The following is a 20,907-nucleotide window of genomic DNA, read 5'->3' on the forward strand; positions in this document are numbered from 1 at the left end:
GGAATTATTAGGCTTAGCGATTAATGATTGTCTGAACAATCGTGTCTGTCAACAGTTAATACTTATTTTAGATTTTTCTGATGGGGGGGGAAAGAATGCATTTATTAGGACTACCATACCCGACTTGGTCGCCTTTTTACCCCTCCAGCCCAAGCATCTATTATAGTTATTTCTTTGTTTGCGTGGCTAATGCAATGAGCGACTAATTAATACACTGCATCTATGTCGAGGCCGATATTTGTGGAAATACGGTCATTGTTGTGTAAACGTACCCTCAAGACGATCCCTTGCTCTCATTTCCACGGTAACCATGGTAGCGCTAGCAAAAAGCCATGAGCTCATCTTGAACTGGCGTCTCTCTCTCACACACACACACACACACACACACACACACACAAAATCCCCATCCCCACCCCCCTTTTTGCCCCCCACTCCCACTTCCTCTGCGGAGCCCCTTGAGTGAAAGTGAACCAGCTGCAGCCTCTGAATTTAGCCGTCCTCGCTGTTCCCGCCGTAAGGTCCCCAACTTCCTCTCGTTGCATTTAGCATTGTTAGCGCCGCCATGTTTTCTTCGCCAGTGAACAAACATGTTGGAGCTTTGTCGTTTTCAGGTCTAGAAATGACTAAATGGAGCTTTTCAATATTGTCTCCATTGTCAAGGTAATGAGCTCTTTTTGTCCACGTTGTAGTCAAATAGCCATCTTGTGACCTGTGAAGTAACTAAGATCCTTGTCATCCACAACACGCCGTATTTTTCAGATTTAAGTTGCAAATACGACTTACGCTCCGAAAAATATGGATTACATAAAAGGTATCAATCTTTCACCCAAAGCCCTTCTAGCAAGTCCTCTTGTGTAGTGCGTAGCTTAGCGCGTGTTTAGAAGCTGAATCCTTCTCTGAAAACAAATGTGTTAAATAAGATTGCAAACAGTTTTGATAACATTGCAAGAAGTGGTATTTGTTGACATTCTTCGGTTCAATGAAACTTCAAAAGTCAAAACCGTTTCATTACGCTGCTTGGACAGTTGAAACTGTTTCCGCCATGGGAAATACACGGACGCCTTGACGTATGAGTTTAATTTGGTCTGTGACCACATTTGCAACTCAAAACTTCATGTCTCAAATCGTCGTTACCGGGTGAAAGGATCCCAGATCCTCAAAGTGAAGTGACTCGGACTTGGATGCAAAAAACAAAACAAAAAAAAAGAGATATCCCTAATAACATTAGTTGTTGATTAAAGGAGTATATGGCGCTGGTTTATTATTATATTGCCTCGCTGCATATTACTGGACCGTTATCTAGTATCAATATACGCTTGTCCAACTCATGTCACAAGCCACTGTTTTCGATATGACTCCTGTCCGAGGGCAGTTTTGAATGTGAACCCAAATATATATATGATCCCTTCATGTTACACAATCACAAAAAAATATGGATAGCTAGTTTTGAATTACAAGGCCAGTAAAAACGTAAAATTATTGCTACGTTTATTTGAGAACTGGTACATCGATTCACGAAAATTGAGGGCCACAAAATGATATGGTGGGCCAGATTTGGCCCCCGGGCCTTGAGTTAGACACTGATGTGTCATACCATCCCGACAATGACATTTTAGCCAGAAAAAAAAAGCACTTGTGCGTCAAGGTACCCCTGTAACGACAATAATGTTTTTGAGGGTTCATCAAAGGGAAATCTATCATAGAATCCATTTTATAATTTACGTAACCTTGCAAAATTCTTATGTCATACAAATCGAAAAACATAAGACAAATAACCTGTTGTATAGTACAAGGAAAATAAAGTTCTTCTGTTTTCATGAGTGCTTTGTACTCATGTTTCTTTGTGACCTCTCTTCCAGCTGGGCCACATTGAAGGCGATCCGATGAGACGAGGAGCATTCCCGGTCACCTTCGTACACTTCATCGGGGACTGAAATGTCACCGCAGGGAGGCGAGCGACTGCGGGATTTCAAAGTCCCGTTGGCCCCTCCGTGGTGACCGCCATGACATTCGATGTTTTTTTCTTTGTTGTTGTTTTGTCAACCGCTTGCCGTTTGTGACTAGAAGACAATTGACATGATCGTAGCCAACGACGTCTCACAAGAAATGCACTTTCCCATGCCGCGCCGTCACACCTAATGAAGGTTCTGTACCTTTCACGTCCTCCGCTTGTTTGTACGTTAGTAAATGAAAATACAAAGCGAGGGGTTGACTTCATTTCAAATGATAAAAAAAAACAAAAACATGCTCGCAAAGCCTTATTATGAAAAGTAAGCCGCAATACTACTCTCATTCATTCATGTCAAATGAGACTTTACGCGCGGTAATGTTTTTATGTAGGCTCAACCTGTCATCTGCCTTATTAAGCAGCGAGGATATGTCATAAATCTGAGAATGTCAAAATAGAACCAAAATGATTCATAACCTGGCCCCATTTTGAGTTCAAGTGTATTCTTTTAATACTTTTTGATGACACAAGAAAGTGGGGAAAATAGGCCATTTTAATTTTTCTCCCCGTTTTATTCATTGTTACAAATTTCCCCCCAAAAAAGTCATGTCATTCATACTCTTGTTCAATACATGGAGCTATCATGTTCTATATCAATGGTTCTCAACCGTTTTTTTTTAATGGCCATTTATGTTTTTCCAGCCAAGTACCAGACTTGAAACAGAGTGCTGGGCCATCCATGTTGGATTTATTAAACTTTAGATCTAAGCATATTTTTTTAGCAACTTCAGAAGATAATCTATTTCATTTCTGGCTTCTCTTCCATAAAATCCTTACAAATTACATTGCGTATTTAATATAAGACTTAACAAAATAAAGGCATTTTGCAAGTGACTCACAATAACACAATTTAGGTTTAAGTTTCATGTTCTAATTGATTTGCTCTTAATTTAAAAAGGAAACAGAACAGTTTTTGTCAGTGCATTAAAAAGCCTTGAATTATACCATTTGTGAATCATTGTTTAAATTGATTAATTTTCAAGTTTATAGTTTAAGGCTACAACTAGTGATTTTCAGAAATTGATTAATGAAATCTTGATTATTGTTGAGTAATCGATAAGTCAGATTAAAAACATTGCATCCCTTTATTCAAAAACAGGACATTTTTTCCACATTTTATTTTGGCTGAACACAAAGATAATAAGTCTGCTTGCATGGAATACTCTAGAAGAATATTTACTGGTGGGAAGTTAAAATGCTGAGTACACTGAAACATTTAAATTAAACTTTGTCTCACAACTAAGATGATCAAAAATGCTTTTGCTAATAAATTACTTGTCAATTAACCATTCCTCTCTTCAGACGTTTAGTATCCAGTTTAATACTACCAGGATAATTCAGAATTGTATATAAATAATGTGATATATTGTCAAAAATACAAAAGGTAAATGTTAAGCATTATAAATGTAAGAAGATCTTACAGTTTTGCCATCTTTTTTTTTAATGATTTATACATTAAAGATACATTCAACTTCAAATTGAGCCAGCGTATGAATACTAATTTGAATGTATTGTGAGCGTGTGCTCATTCTGTTTGTGCGACGACCTCTTGACATTCTGCTTTTATCGTGTAGACATTTCTTTGTGTGTTGACAATTCAGCCGGTCTGCACAAGAAAAAAATGCTCGGGTAAGCTCGAATGTTTTTTTGTTGTTGTTTTTTTTCCCCCTTAAACAAGCAGCTGTGCTACAACTAACTTCCTCTTTCCTCCATTTGTACAGAAAGTGCGTTGTTTTTCATATTAACACAAACATAATGTAATTAGATTCAAGTTGTGTTGCAGAGCAACTGTGTGTACACTAAAGCGAATGTTCGTATGTAAGAGGCATTTGAAGATGACACCATGAGAGCCTTGGCGAGTGACAAAAACGAATTGCAGCTAATATCCAAGGTGTTTATTATTATTATTAACTCACTGGAAATAAGATGTAATCTATACATGTGTACATAAGTGTGTGTGTGTTATTTAAATGTAGCGAGACTGTGGGGAACACTTACAGCTGGACTTTAGTGTGAGTAAAAAATATCGATTGTCATTATTGTCTGTGTATGTAAATGGGGAAAAACTGGAATAAAAGGATTCAAAAGTAGTGATGTTTTTTTTTGTCTGGGAAGCGTGATTAAAGTGGCTCAATATGTGCAAATGGTCATTGATCGTCAGGCTTTTAAAGCAAGGTGCCTGTTGTGTTTCATTAATGATGAGTCCACTTTCGACTCGACTCCACTGAGTGCGAGTATATCAAGTGCCCTGCACTTTATTATGTCCTGACAGCTTCCGTCCATCTTCTGATCAACTGTGAAAGTGAGAGGCCACAAAGAACCAGAGAAACCATGTGACTCGTTTATTTCGCTCGGTGAAATTGTCAATTTTGTCCAAAGGAAGTTCAAAATAGTGTTTTAGAATGGTGAATGCCGTAACAAAATCGGTAAATAGTTTTGTTGCGTCAATAAAAGAATCTTTATAGCTAAAATGGGAGGAAGTGTTTTGAACCATTGCTGACTGTAGTCACCAAACATATCAAAATTCATTCCAACTTTATTGATTTTGAACCAAAGACAGAACAAGGACACCCCATCAGTTTAGAAATTTCAATTTATTTTATCAGATCTTTTTTGTTTTTAAGGGCCAGACAACTACACAATTGCCAATTATATTAACAATATAAAAATATATATGGGTACTATTCCGCAAAATGCCATCATAGCTGAAAACCGCTGAATTTCACGTTCAAACGTTCATCTGAGGGCCGCATATGAGATTTTCTGTTAAAGGATTTTGATTACACTTCCAATGCTGCCTACAAGCAAACTTTGTTAATACGTTTTTTTAAGTAGCGTGTCAAACTATTTTTAGTATATTGTACACCACAGGCCGCTAAAATGTGAGTTTGTGGGCCGCAAATCGCCCTTGCCCAGTAATTTGGTCACCCATAGGCTTATTGGTCTAAATCTCTACTAACCATATAAAAGAAGTACATTTTTGTGTGAACAAAAAATGAAAGACATTCTTTTATAATATGGCTGAATCATGCATTATAATAAGTGATTTGCTTTTTACAATTGTACATCAGTTTAAACATTTACTCTGAACTTTGCCTGTACACTGGACAGTGTATTTGAGGCAACAACCGACTTTAATTAAGTGTATTTATATACCTATGACGTGCATTGGATGTATGCCAAGAGTGCTGCGTCTTTATGTCTGTGTGCGGTTATGTAAATGACACGCCTATGGCAACTGATGAAAATAAAACAAAGTCGTTTATTTTGTTTTATTTTATGTTATGTCAACTCAATCACAGGCTGTGGGCTTGGCTTTGTAACGCCCATTCTTTTACCCATGCTGCCCTCTAGCGGCAGCAAGTAAAGCGATTCGAATTTTGAAATAAAAACGTAAATTTGTCTTCTTTCATCTTGTCTATTTTTTTAAGACAAAGTAAAAAGTATCCAAATATGTATAATATTTTTCATTCAAAATCGGCAAATGTTTGCTTTCAAACCTTTTAGTGGACGTTAGATGGCAGTGTCACACAAAAAGTGTGGCTGTTGTCCATCATACGTTTTAAAAAATGCAAAAACATGAATTAAAAAGAATACGACTTCATAATAATAATATAATACATACATTCATTCATACATACAATATGAAAAAATTAGAATACATCGATATGTCGTTAAAACATACGTTTCATTATTATATTCCTGAAAAAAAATGTTACTCCGGTAGTAGTGGCGGTTTATGCCATTTTACACGTGTTTTTAAAACATATATTACATTTTAACAGAAAAGCGGATTAATTGACAGTGAAGAGCCATGCAAGCCGTTCACGCGTAGATTCTCATTCTATTTTTTGCGTCACACTTCTCTGAGAACGTGAGAAACGTGGGCGGGTTTTGACAAAATTTTAAACTGATCCCAATTCGCTCATGATCCGTGGCTCAAGTCTACTTCCTTTTGTTCTTCACTGTGATTGGCTGCTGGGATTTCACTTTCTCCAAACCACTGGAAGCGTTTCTGCTTACCCGCTCCCTAGTTTTTTTTTAATGCCAAAGCTACGCTGCTGTCAAGATTTTTCACCATCAAATATATTTTGATCGTATTTATTATCTAACAGGTTGTTATTACGTTCTAAACAGTGTGTTAACACAACTTTAAAAGGTAGGGTAACATTAGCACGTCTTAAATATGAGTGTTTGTTTATTGTCTGGTAAAACACGATGTTTCAACGGATGTTTTAGGCAATGAACATGTTCAACATGCTTTAGATCTATTTAAATTTCACGCTGTTGCTGAATGTATCAAAGTTGGTGGATTACAAAACGTGGACAAGAAAAAATCGGTAGTAGACACCAATAAATTACGAAAAAATGCGTTGAAATGACATTTCTGGTCTTGTCGCTTTGCTCAAACGAATGGCGTGGTAACGTCGGTACTTCTCTCGCTTTTCTTTTCTTCTCTTTGTCTGGATGTGAGCCCTGGATGACAACCGCCCAGCTAGACTCAGCGGAGGCAACAGCAGCAGCAGCAGCACCGGCGGCGGTGGCGGCGCCTGTGGTGGCTTATTTCTCATCTCGGCAGCCGAGGGAGGCGAAACGAACCCGAGGGGGGAGTAAAAAAGCAAAGAGGGAAAGGATTTATACGTCCACCATCCTAGCATGGCTACCCAAAGCACAGCATCGTGCACCGGATCCACTCTGCTGAAGCCCATCAGCGACATTATCAACCTCCCTCTCGACCAGGTACGATTCGGAATGGTTCGGCTTTCGGGTGGAAAAATGCAGCCCAGACTGCACATGACGCCGCGGCTCGCTAGCACGCAAGGCTAGCTGGATGATGGCGCTTCGTTAACCACTGCCAAATGTTTGCAAAAACCAGATTACAACGTCGGATTTATACGGGGAGCACGAGTCAACATTTTGAGCTTTATTATCCCATCATTGACGTTAGCTCGCTTGCAATTACAGTAATGCCTTTTGTCTCTTCCACACAGCCTGTTTGTGGGACCCCCCCCGCCCCCCTTCCCAAAATCACGCTTTTATGAATGTGTTTACATTATAATCTGGATTAAGTAGTCATCTCTCGCATGGTGTTCACTCTAGGGCACCGGTTGTCCACTTTTAGCTGTCTACAAGGTGACACAACACCAAATGTGTTCTGGAAAGAAATGCCAATGAAAGCAGTATAATTGGAACCAAGGCTATTTCAAAACAAATGCCATTTTATTACAGTTTGTGCAGAATTATGAGTAAATGCAGCCCATGTTGCGTTATATGACTAGCATGAATTACAGTAGTTGGGTTTGCATCCAAAGCATTTAAATGTTTGTTATTTATTTGTATGCTGCATACAGAATGGTGCGAGGAAGTATCTTCTCATATCCAAAGCCAATATTTTGTGTTAGCATGGATAGTGAATCCCATCTACAGTGTGATACTTTTAAGTCTGTTTTCAAAAGAAAAAACACTTTCTGCTCATCTGCCAGTTAAATTCCTCCTTGTGATCCAAACTTTCCATAATAAAACACAAGGGCCACGATCCTTCATGTTTGACATCTTTCCCTGCTCCAAAACACCCGGTTCAAGCCATCAGCAAGTTATTCTGAAGCCTGATTGTTTGAAATAGGTGTTTTGGGGAGGGAACCATGTAAAACGTGCAGGTTAGTAGCCCTCTGGGCGTAGTTTTTGACACCTGCTCTCCACCTGTTTAATGACACTCAGTTGAAGAGTTGAAGGTTTCTGTCAAACAAAATGTCAAAGAGTATGCAGCCTCCTCTATCTTAAAACTAACGTACAATCCTAAACACAAAAGGCACACAAGCTAACAATCTTTGTGATGGTGTTGTTACATCATTTTCTATATTTTTTTATTATATCTTTTTTTAGTTTTCAAATGGTTTTACAATGTGTTGAAAGTGTCAAATCAAACATTTTCTTTACAATATGTTCTATGCACGCTTAACAATTACAAACAGTGTTATGATTGACAGTTTATGGAATATGAAGTCAGAATGTTCAAAATTGTAACAATAAAATGGTTGGTATTAAAAGTGCTAGGCGCAAAAAAGACTTTTTATTCATGGCAGGGGGTAGACCTTTTTGTCATTTGCTGCTGAGAATTGATCGATTAATGAAGTAATCAATCATCAAATTAATTGGCGACTATTTTGCCAATTGATTCATTGTTTGGAGCTATTGTTTATCTTAAGTATCCAAATCTTTTGATTCCAACCCCTCAACAGTAATTTTTCATTGATTTCTTTTTTTTTTTTGTGGGCCTTCCGAAAGCAGATTGAAAATAAGACAATATATAACGTCCAAACCATGAATCAAATCCATCTCAAAAAGGTTCACGAGTATATAAAACTCTTTTGCTATCATATTAATCACCAAAACAATACTAAATGAACATTGATCAGTAAGTAAACAGTAATCAAGAAAAAAAGTTTGAATGCACTATTATGCAAGCTAAAATTTGATCAGAGGGAATAACAGACAGAATAATCGATACAGCGTGGCAGCCTTACTGTCGGCTGTTGATGACATCACAGTTGTTGATGTTTTCCGAGTTTGGTCATGTGACGTTGGCAAGCGTAGCCAGCAGCCCCCCCAGCACAATGCTGGCGTGGCTTGTTAGCCTCCTGCTAGTCACATGTGTGAGTGTGCCAACAGTGTTGCCACTTGTATCTCTCCAGTCTGCTATTATATTACGTCTGATCCACAGATTGTTGTGATTGTATCTCCGCGTAGGAGACACAGGCTATAACGGGAGTGTGAAATGTGCACCTCTTCCTTGCTGTAGCTCCAGCGCCACCTCTGCCTTTTTATAGGCGCGCGATGCCATTCCTCTTACTTTAAATAAAGCCTCAAGTGCCGGCTCATGAATGATACGCCCAACGCCACGGAACCTCATTCCGAGCCGGCTCGTAATGTTGTCGGGCGTTAACCCGTCTTCATGCACCCGTCATAAACCTTGACTGACTCACCGGTCTTGCTCTTGAAGATATTGACCTGACAGTGTTGATTCCAGAAGAATCCTTGACATTTGGTCGCTTGCATCCGCTTCTTCCTCTATGGCTGACTGCCTCTTATGTAAAAAAAAAAAAAAAAAAAAAACAGAACGACGATGCTTGAATATTTTCAAGCGAGCAACTAGTTCTATTTCGATTATTATTATTATTATTATTATTATTATTATTATTATTGGAGTATTATGCCAAGGTTGGCAGATTGGATTGTCCAATCAGAAAAAAACATTAACATCAACCTTTAACATTATCTGTTAATTTCCAAGATCAATTCCCAAAGACGTATTAGTCATAATTTTCAATCGCCAGTTACAAATCCATTTTTTTTGGCTAAAGGAGGGTCTTAAAATACATGGTGAACCTTCTCTCTCAAACAAATCTGATTCAAATGTTTTTTTTTGTATCATTTTCAAGCTTCTTCAGAGCTTGCTAATAAGCCAGTCATTTGAATCGGGTGCGTTGGGGAGAGAAGGTTCGAAAACATGCGGGATCTTTCTCTAGTTTCGGTGACATCTTGAACTTTGTTGCATAACAACAAGTCTTTGTTTGTTGGTGTGGAATAAAGCAGGCCTTTCTTTTCCTCGTATTTTCCAATTAGACTCACCTGCGATCCATGAGCACAAGCAGTATGAATGGATGAATTTATTAGTGTTTTGTTGGTTTGGACCGACTTTCCGATTTGATTTCAATACAGCAGGCAGATCTTGAGTTCATGTCTAATTTTTATCCACTTGGAGAAAATCTGGCTTTAAGAACTGTTTCTGCTCCCTGTCCCTGAAGCACCTGACTTGGGACCGTTGATTTTATTTGAAAGCCCAAGAGTCCAGTCAAAGTTTCTCTCAGTTCTCCTTTGAATTTAATTGGCTACCCTCTAGAGTGTCTTATACGGCCAATTGATTTCTTTCCCCTAAGCTCTTGCTAATGGAGTGCCGCTGGCTGCTGCCGTCATTATTATTATTATTATTATCATCATTATTCTCATTATTATTACGTGGCGCATTCAACAAGAATATGTCTTCCTCACCCTGGAGGAGTATGGAATGTCATCACGCGTGCTTGACAACAAGCCTTACTCACAAAGCAGTTACCAGCAGTTCCTCGAAGAATTCAGCCGTTAATGTGATTGGGTCCTGACGGCTACCAGTGTGACTAGCGTCAGCCATAGATGATGGTGATGAGGATGAAAAATTGTCCAAGAAGGAGCAGGCTAAATTGTAGGCATAGTTATTTCTTTCAATCACAAAGACATTTCATTTTTTTATGCATGCAACACATTCAATCCCAGCTAAATATGTTTTTAATTTTTTGAGTGAAATTCTTTCCAATGTTTGGCTTAATTTAGACAATTTTTCATTAAAAATGAGTGAATTAAATGATTATAAATGTCAAAACTTGCAAATATGTGTTCTTAACGACCAACAGTATGTTATAAATATAGTTGTAGGTCTAGTTATCATGAAATTATTTTACATGGGGGGAACGGTAAATGTAGAACCTTCTGCTGTCCATAATGAAAACGGTCTAAATCTGACACAGTGTCCCTTTAAATGGCTGGTACTAATCAACTAACTATTACTTTAGTACTTAGTCGATTACTTTAATACTTTAGGACCTAAAGTAATGACTGTACTAACTAAATTCATTACTTTTTATGTTATTATCTACTTTATTACTTTAGCGCCTAATAATTACTTTTTTGTTTAAAAGTAATTGTTACTATAGTACTTAAGTACACAATTCAATTAATCTAGTACTTAGGAACCCAAAATAATCGATTAGTTAGTGCTGGCCTTTTTTTGACCATCTTTAGTCAAACACTTGGAAAAAAAAAGAAAACATTGAGTACCTGTGATTGAATGTCTGGACATACAAACATGTCTTTAGGATTGAATGAGTTCAAAGCATAAATACATGAATAACTAAAAACTGCTGAGTGACAGGCTGAATGATAAATTGGAAATTGAATGTTGAAGGATATATGATTGAGATACAATGACTTGGAATGAGCTGAACATGTTGAAGTTGGAATGGTTTGAATCTGTTGAGAAATGTAGAAAATACAGGGGAAAAGTGATAAAAAAAGGCCTATATCGTGATATGATTTTTTTCCCCATATCTTCCTGGCACGAGTGGTGATTGTGGTTTTTGTTTTGCACAGGCATGTAGTTGTGACAAATCCCAGAATAGCATAAGTGAGGCTCTCTGCTGCTGCACCAATAAAATGAACATGGAGTAGCGTACCAAAACTAGCAAGGGTGCAAATTAACCAATATAGAAAAGCAAGCTGAGAGGATGTGGGCGTCTAACAGTTGGAAAATTGCTGGTTGGACCCTTTGTTCCTCCAGCAGAACATCGCTTCGCTGCTGTTGCTTCAAAAACTGCGAGCGTGACTGTAATATCAATAGTAATTGTGATTTTCAACCAGGGTGCTGTGAGAGCTCCTTTACTGTGAAAATGATTCAATTTACTACTTAAATATATTCAAGGTGCAACAATACTGTCACTTAACATCTAATCATTTTTTTTTTTATAATTGATTGTTTTGACACCCTGTTTAAAATAATAACTCTCAAATGATCAGAATTCTTTGTTACGATTAGAAAATATTCTTCATTTCTGTTATCCTCCATGATATCAGATTATTATCTTCACTCTTTCACTCTGGAAAGTCAACACATGTAACAAGTATAATATGTCAATCCTGAGCAAGTAAAAAGAAAATCAAATGTGTTACGGATACACATAAAATAGTGAAAAATATACAAAATATGGAATTTCCTATCAATGTTTAGGTATTTGGGTTTATTGTATGCATTACGGATGATATTATAATGTATGTATTCATATAGGCATAATATTTATAGATTACATTTATAATTATACGTTAAAATTGCCATGATATTTAGTTTTATACCGTATTAGTTTAAAGTATAAACTTCCTCCTACTTTTTTTTTTCTCCTTAAGTGTGTGTACACTGTTATCTGTTCAATTATTTATCATTAATCTTGACTTTTTTAAAAAAATGTTCAAAATCAAATAATTCGTCATTCATTCCAATAATCGATTATTGAAACAAACATCTGATGCAGCCCTAATTTCTTTCATTTGTCTATGCTAGCAATCGATAATTAAAGGCAGGACAACGTAATACAGAACAAGCAATACATTTGTTTCCATTCACATGGTTGGAAAGCAGCTTTGTGTTGAATTGGAATAAAATGTACAGTATTTCCAATCCATATGCGTGTATGGAAATATTATGATAAAGACGATGAGCCCTACTGACTTATTTTAAAACCACCGATCTTCTAACTGTGCACAATCAGGGAGCATAGGGGCCGGTTTGGTCAGGACGAAATAAAAACAGCTGAGTCACACACTTCAATTAGAAAGGAATGTCGCAATAAATTTCGACAATGCCTCGGCTAAATCTATTTCAAATTTCATTAAGTTGGAGCCACAAATAATGTTTCCATTTGCCGTACCTGTGAGGTGCTTTAGAAGAATCAATTGTAGATGCCTCTCCACTGACAATCAATTCAGAAGGAAGTGGCCAAATTTCCAGATGACAGCCAAGGCTGATCAATACTGGGACAGACCAATAACTGGAGCTGGGGGGACAAAAATAAAAAATGAAAAATCGTCCGACATCTCAAAAGGCTGTTTGCTATCCTTAAGGTCATTTGACACAAATTGACCTCAGAGACTTCAATGGAGTTACAATTAACGATGCAAAGTCAACTGGATGAATATTCAGGTGCTCATTTAGATGTATACATATGTTTATGTGCCATTAATTTATATATTGCATACTTATGTAAGTTTACAGTATCTCACTACAGTAATAATAATTAATGAAGGGCTGTATTGTAAAAATCAAAATCACTTTATGCATTCGGTATACCATGCGGATCCATTTTCTGAATTGCTTATCCTCAAAGTTATCAGTAGTTCCAAAATTAGGGTATGTAAAGGTACTTTTAGCAAATGTAATCTGTCCCGACAGTAACAGTATATGCTTTCTTTTCAAATTAAGAGCAAATTAATTGGAACATGAAGCGCCTTTGTGAAAAGGTTTCAACGGATGTACATTGTCATTAGTGATGCAAATTTCCAGCAGATGAGTTGCTGAATAAAATACGCCTGGATAATTTTGAGTCGTTTATATATATATATATATATATATATATATATATATATATATATATATATATATATATATATATATATATATATATATATATAATATACTCATTCACGTCCAGTGACTGCTATACTGTAGACATCAAAGATCTATTTAAACTAGACTGCTAGTGAATGTGTTAATCGACAATTCATCCCAGACAGAAAAAAAACAATCACCGACCAAAAAAAAAAAACCAAAACCTTCCTCCTGGATGATTCCTCCTGGATGATTCCGTTTAAACACTGCTGAGAGATGGTCAAACCCATGTTTCCGTGGCAACACACCCATGAAGCACAATGGACCATTACAGCAGTTTTATCTGATATACTCGTAAGAATACTTGCATATCAAATTGCACCAGCGGATGTCACGTTAGTCAGACTCTCTCTTTGGCGTATGGTCGACCGCCGAACCGTTTTCCACTTTGCCTCTGCGTCGATCCAAAACCCGAGTACTTGACTTGAGATGCCCGCCAGAGTGTTAAGTCATTTAGTAAAGATCCGCTGTTTAAAGCTTGTCTCCCTTCTCTTAATGCACAGTGGAGGACTAGCATGCCAACTGTATCATAGCAACTGACTTATATCGCTGTTCAATTCCTCCATTTGTAAAATATTGAACTTCATTTCTGTGCTCGGCGTACTTTAGAAGTTGTGGGAAAACTTAGGAAGTGTCGTTCCCCGGATTCTCAGCTTGAGTAGGAAGTTTCCACAACAAAAGATTATCACCCTTGATTATCTAGTAGTGAAAAGCACCTGCATGATTTAAACGGCAATATTTGACGTTTGTTGAATTAGGTGTGCATCCAGCTGCATCCCGTCAAAGTCACTTTACTTATAATAAGATGGGCAAACGAGTTTCTGGAAGGAGGAAGACACACAAGCCCACTGCTTGGAGGGTAATAGCTGATTGTTTGGCTATTTTTAGCCAGGCTACCCGTAAAGTTCACGCGGCATCAATGGCCCAGCTTAAGGAGAACACCTCACTGTTGGGTTTTACAGGCTGCTGCTGCTGCTGCTTGTTTTAGTATTTTCAAGTTAACACTCACAACATTAGATGAGCTAGTGAAACGAAGAACGGATTTTTGTTCCTTACTAGAATATACCGGCATAGTTTTAGTTGCCCACTTTGTTTTGTAATGCCGCTGCTATGGAGGATTTTTAGTGCTGGGATATCCTACGCAAAATTCAAATCGAATATCAAGTATTGGAATGAAAATATGTATTTTTTAAGTTTCTTTTTTGCTCGGTGAAAAACAGATGACTAAATAACACACTTCCACTATATAAATATATATATATATATATATATATATATAATTTTTTTTTTTTTTTTTTTTTTTTTTTCAGACAAATCTCTCCCCATAAATGTTGGCCGAATTTGCCGGCAGAACATTAGTTTGCTAAAAAGTGATCAGTTATGCTGTGAGCATCAAACTGTGTGCAGTCATTTATCTTGCCAGCCTATATCGAGCACTTGAGTCCTGCTAGCATGGGCTAATTCATGCTAGTAAGAGCTATAACGGAGCCCGAGCAGCTGGTAAACACTGACAATAGGTGTCGTATGCTATCGTCAGAGTAATTAAGTTTGTTAGCGTCCTGATTTGGCGATTGAATGTGATTTCGAAGCAATGATTTGTTGTTTGTATTGTGACTCAGGAGCAATCGTTGCATTAGAAAGACAAGTCAAAGTTTTGAGCTGTGACATTCTGCTGGAAACAACTTCAAAATTGAAGTCCATATATGGGTACGGGCCAATAACATGGCACCACTTGTTTGAATTTTTTATTTTTGTTTTTTGTGTTTTTGTTTGTTGTACAAAGAGAAACAATGTGCTGAAAAGTTTGTTCGATTGGTTTTAGTCAAAAATATTGTGCTAAATGATCATCATTTTCTCGCTCCCCTGTAAAATTAGCGTTTTCACCATGGTCCCCATTTTTTGGCCATTCCCCATATTCTTTGAGAAATTAAGATTTATTTTGAAGTTGACCTTCTCACTGTGTTTCTGGCAGAATTTACTGTCTTGCAGAGCATGAACGATTGTTGCTGCGATTGGCTTAACAAAGGAATAAGGAATAAGCAGGCATCCGGGCCAAGAAAAAAAAAATGCCTCAAGCGTTTGTTTTCAACTGAGGTACTTAAGTTACTTAAGTACTCTGACTCATTTCATCCCTGGTTTCTCCTTGGCAAAATTACCTGTCAATCCACATTCCTCTTTTTGCATTAACAAACATCAGCTCTTTTTTTAAAATCCTGTGTGGGAGTTGAACATCATTGCTCTCTGTGTTGGCTCTCCTGGGAATGCCAGTTTCACTGTGCGCAACACACAGACAACATGCAAAAATCCTTTCAAAATAATTATTTCGTTCATTAAAATTTTCAGGGAAATATAAGTTCATAAAACACATTTTATGTGCAGTGGGTTAGTCAATGTCATTTTTTGTAAAAAGCCAGATTCAGCCCATACTAGGATGGTTTGACCCAACTTGTCAATGTGCCTCCTCTCGTTACCTGTCAAGTTAATTTTTTTTAATTTTTTTTTTTTTATGAACACTTCTCAAATATGATCCCAAAGGAGGACACTTTAAGTTGAATATTTTTCTTCACATGCTACTTTCATGACTATGATATGAAAATGATAGGTGGTGTAAAATAGAGGTTTTCATTATTTTTTTTCAATGATGTACCCACTGTGAAATATTTTTTCAGCCATGTACCTACCACCTGTCAGAAAATTGCATCACATTACTCTCTTGTATAAAACTTGTCAGAGGTGGCCATTGTACACATTTTTGCTGATCTTTTCATTCATTATTATTTGGTGCCCTTCCATCATTCTTAAGTCTACCATTTTTTATCAAGCCAAACAAACTGTAAATGCCCATTGTTTTATTTTACCCACACTTAAATAATCAATTCTTCACTACCAGAGGTGGACGTTTTCCCTTTTTTTTCATCAAAACGGGTGACCGTCAGTTATGAATCACTGGATAGTCCGAAGTTCCCGCAACAATTCATTTTTCATCAGTGCTTTTTTAAAATTTTTTAGTTCTTTTTTTCGGTTTCTTGTCAAAAAAGAGATCTGTCAGTGGACTGCCCACCTCATTCAACATTGTGCCAACAAGTCAATATAAGACAATTTATTTATTGCATATAGATATTATGTTATGAACAAATGACATGAGTTTTTTTCATGCTCCAATTAATTTGCTCTTAACTTAAAAATGTACTTTTCCTGTCACAAATGTCCAACATGTATATGCAGTCACACATGGGTACAAAAATGTTATCCTGTTAAAACCTCACACACCTCCTGATGGTGCCTTCATGTACCCCCAGGGGTACTTCTATCCCCATTTGAGAACCACTTATGTAGAAAGTGTCTCCGTGTACAAATTGACTCGTGGCATATAAACTGCAGTAATTTGCCGGCCAGAAAAAGTAATAAGTCTTTTTGTATTGAAACGCTACACACATTCACAGCAATTGCTTGTTCTGTCGGCTCTTATCAAAAAGCATGTTTGGAATATTCTTCCTTCGTGAACATGTGGGTTAAGAATGTGAGGAATGCAAGGAATAAGCATCTGCTGGGTACAGAATGTACACTTTGTTAGAGATCTGTTCATTTTTTTCATCTTGGCAGAGGAAACCAGATAACCTTCTTGTCTGACATTGTTTTTGTCCGGAAAAATATGACTTAACTTTTGTGAGATTTTTGTGACAACTGAACTTGAAAGTTTGTTTTTGGAGCATTATCATATAGTGCATGTCTATAAGAGAGACTTAAAAACGTGTGTCCAATTTGTATTGTCGTTTCCGACACGTAAGGCCCTTTGTGGAATGTTTGCATTCTCGGGTTCTAGAACACCCACGTCACATAAACAACATTACAGTTTTTGCTGAAAAATATATCACAGAAATGACCCCTTAGCTGCGTTTATGCGCCGACCTTGATTCCCTCCTTCCACCGTGAAGACAGTGCTGGAACTCTGCCCAAGTCATTGAGGACAACAGCTGAAAGAAATGAAACACAGCCTGTGCACACCAGGGCTGGAAGCACTCATGCTTTTGGGCTCACTGGTTGAGAGCGAAGAGCAACGAAGCTGAAACAGGAAGGGGCTTTATTTATGCCATAAATATATCCCCAAATTGTGCAGGCGCATGTGTCGCTACATAAAAGTGTGAATGGCACTTTGCAGCTATTTTTGTCACACAGTTGGATGCACAAATGCAGGTTCAAGGTCACAATCTTGGTCACTGCTTATTCATGTTCTTTTAAACTTTGTATATTAGCTGATAGAAGACATATTGACTTAAAAGATAAAGTGCTTGATTGATTTGAATTGATGCAAAAAATGATAAACTTGCACTCCGATTACTATTTTTTTTTAAATCATTGCATGATTGTGTTTGCATTATTAGAGTTTTTGGCGTGTAACATTTGCGTCTGTGATATTGTCAAGATAATAATAAGTAAGCTGCAAGTTGCGCTTGTGCAGTGGTACCTTGATTTACGAGTAGGGCCTGAATGATGCAATTTTTTAAAGATATTTAGCCGAATAAAACCTTGTCAACCATTTAATTGTTAAATAATCTAATATAATGTATAACAAATACCATTTTTTCTTCGGTTTTGTTGCACAGTCACCTATAGGACAACCAAAGGCACAAATTACATCCCCAGAGATTTTTGATCGAATTCAAGGTTGGGATATAGTTGGGCCACTCCAGGACGTTCACAGAGTGGTTCTGAAGTCAAATCTATCAGATCTTGACTGTGTGTTTTGGGTCGTTGTCCTCCTGAAAAATGAACCTTCCTCATTCTCATTTTCCTCATTTTCACATTCCTTATTTTCATCCAGGATATATCTGTATATCCTGCTACATTCATTTTTCCTTCTATCCTGACTAGTCTGCCAGTTCTTCCCGCTGGAAAACATCCCCATAACATGATGCTGCCACCACCATGCTTCACTGGAGGCATGATGACGGCAAGGGGATTGCCAATGCCAGGTTCTCTCCAAACATGATGCCTGGCATTCACACCGTAGTGTTCAACCTTTGTCTCATTAGACCAGAGAATTTTGTTTCTCATTGTATGAGAGTCATTCAGGGGCCTTTTGGTAAATTCCAGACGGGCTGCCATATTCCCTTTAATAAAGAGTGTTTTTTGTCTAGCCACTCTACCGTACAGGGCAGATTAGTGAATCGCTGCAGAGGTTGTCTTTCTGGAAGCCTCCCCTGTCTACACAGAGAAACACTGAAGCTCTGGCAAAGTGACCATAAGGTTCTGGGTCACCTCTCTATCTAAGGCACTTCTCTCCGGATCACTCAATTTAGACGGCAGCTCAGCTCTAGGAGGAGATGGATACAAATGTCTTCCATTTACAAATAATGGAGGTCACTGTCCTCATTGGGACCTTCAAAGCAGCAGAATTTTTTCTGTAACCCTCCCAAAAATTTTTTGTGACCATCCCCAGATATTTGCCTCAAAACAATTTTGTCTCGCAGGTCTACAGACAATTCCTTTGACTTCATGCTTGTATTTTGTGCTCTGACCTGCCCGGTCAACTATATGCATAGGCGTGTGTCTTTCCAACTCATGTCCAATCAACCTCATTTACCACATATGGACTCCAATTAAGCTGTAGAACATCTCAAGGACTGAGATTTATGACAAAAGTGGTGAATACTTTTGTCGATTTGATTCATTAGTTTTGTATTTTTAACAAGTTTGAAAATTGTGAAAAAAAAAATATTGATTTACATTGTCATGATGAGGTATTATATATGATTGAGGTAAGAGATTAACTTCATAAAATTTGAAATGAGAGCTGTAAGGATGACTAAAATGTGAAGTGCTTTGAATACTTTCTGGAAGCACTGTACAGTATAAAATCTGTTTATTTCTTTACATTGTCCTTAATTGTATTACAGCATTATGTTTTTATACATTTATTAAAAACACATGCCAATTACGGGGGAGGGGGTGCAGGAATAATTAATGGCATCTCAATTGATTTCAATGTGGCTTTGTTATGAGACTAAATTGGCTTACAAGTTTTCAAGTTGAGGCACCATAGCATTCATAATGCTTTGAAACTTTTTATGGGTAGAAGATCGCAAAAAAATCTCACTTTTTGCAACTCTGTTCATAAAAAGCCTCACCAAGGGAGGAAAGCAATGAACTGCAGGTGAAGGAGAGTGGGAAGAAAAAGTTAAAAATGACAAATGGGCATGGAGAATTAAGGTGAAGTGTGGAGAAGCACGGATGCCTGGAGGAGCATTCTGGTTCTCACACATACTCTCTACAGTATACGTATATTTATATGCACGCACATACACTCTCTTTTTGAATCGGTAATGAGCTTCAGGAAACAGGCTTATCTCTCTCCCACTTGCAGCGGCTCTGACTTCCTCCTCCCACTCCCTCTGCCAGTCAGTGAATCAGGCTAAATGTTACACAGCACTATACCGCCTCTGCCAGGAGGAACTGCCTGAGAGCTTATTGCCCTGAAACACTAATCGCTGACTGGCGCCTGCTGTAACATCAAAACATAATGTATGCTGTCTAGCTCCTCCTCCTTGTTTCTCCCCGATACATACACACGGCGGATCTGCTGAAGCAGGTAGTGAGAGAATGAGATGAATGCAAGAGAAATCTCCTGTTGCTGGGTTCTTTTCAGTGCTGGACTGATTTTTTTTTCACTGGATCGTGACACAACGTTGAAAAAAAAAAAGTTCAACCCAATTGCGGTTGAGCTGTTGCTTAATTAAGACCAGTCTTACAAGGCAAAAAAAAAAAAACTAAAACAGTGACAGCGGCGACTAAGAGAAACTTAAATGAGGGAGCATTAAATGAAAAGTGAACCCGTTTGACCGTTTTAACAATAAAGAAAATGAGGATTTGATCTTTTAACTAGATTATTTTTTCATGCACAAGTATCATATTTTAAATACCATAAGGTACAAATCAAAGCTTTATAAATGTTTCACCAATTACCAGTGCACCTTACAGTCTGGTGCACCTGTGCTTGTGCACTTTGTGTGTGCACAGACTCCCGAAATGTGTGTGAATCTTATTGTACAACTTTGGTAAGTCCTCCTCTTGACTGTCAGTCAAATTCCCCCTGACACATAGACATAAGGGAAGGAACATGAACCTTATATATGCTGGCCCCGATAAAGCAATCAGAGAACATCACACATTACGTACAGTACGCATGCTAGCACCGATAAACGAATCAAAGAACATTACGTATTGCATTCAGTATGTACACTGACAGGGAGAAATCATTTCATTGCTGACCATGTGGTTGAACATCCACCTTTGAACACGATGCACCCAGAATTTGGAATAATGTTGCGTTAATGGAATAGTAAATGAACTGCAAAATCCACCCGTGTTATCGCAGGAGGCAGCCATTTTGCCACTTGATGTCAACTGAAAAGGACATCACAATTGCTCATCTAAAGATCAATCACCACTCGCCTGTTTTCTGAGTTTTGGTCATTCCATGTTCTCAAGCATTTGAGCTATACGTTGGTGTATTGAGAACCATTAGGAAATTGAACAAACCTGCCCTTTGTCAGATAGAATAGTTCTAATCAGAACTCCGTCTGCTATAACACAATTTTCAGAATCTGAACCAACCTTGCATACCTGCTTGTGTTTGCTTTGATTTGTGTTT

At 37.7% G+C, this 20,907-nt stretch overlaps 2 protein-coding genes and 1 pseudogene across 4 annotated transcripts in view; 2 read left to right on the forward strand and 1 right to left on the reverse strand.

Moving 5' to 3' along the window:
• asap2a (ArfGAP with SH3 domain, ankyrin repeat and PH domain 2a) overlaps positions 1 to 4,098 on the forward strand; it is a 48,196-nt gene extending 44,098 nt beyond the window's left edge. For 2 of the 3 annotated variants that reach the window (XM_088433048.1, XM_088433049.1), the window contains one exon: positions 1,860 to 4,098. In XM_088433048.1, the coding sequence (XP_088289174.1) occupies positions 1,860 to 1,934 (75 nt within the window). In that variant the 3' untranslated portion in view covers positions 1,935 to 4,098. Of the gene's footprint in view, positions 1 to 611; positions 661 to 759; positions 812 to 1,859 lie in introns of all 3 variants that reach the window. The other variant, XR_015867767.1, reaches the window with a different exon arrangement.
• Positions 4,099 to 6,479: 2,381 nt separating this feature from the next.
• Positions 6,480 to 20,907, forward strand: part of mboat2a (membrane bound O-acyltransferase domain containing 2a) — a 43,277-nt gene continuing 28,849 nt past the window's right edge. Inside the window, exon 1 of the mRNA XM_088433743.1 lies at positions 6,480 to 6,748. Coding sequence (XP_088289869.1) covers positions 6,665 to 6,748 — 84 coding nt within the window. The 5' untranslated portion in view covers positions 6,480 to 6,664. The remainder of the gene's footprint in view (positions 6,749 to 20,907) is intronic.
• Positions 17,291 to 18,690, reverse strand: LOC148412837 (uncharacterized; annotated as a pseudogene).

This window comes from Hippichthys cyanospilos, chromosome 14 (assembly GCF_059441005.1).
Source record: "Hippichthys cyanospilos isolate Australia breed blue-spotted pipefish chromosome 14, RoL_Hcya_1.0, whole genome shotgun sequence".
Lineage (NCBI taxonomy): Eukaryota > Metazoa > Chordata > Actinopteri > Syngnathiformes > Syngnathidae > Hippichthys > Hippichthys cyanospilos.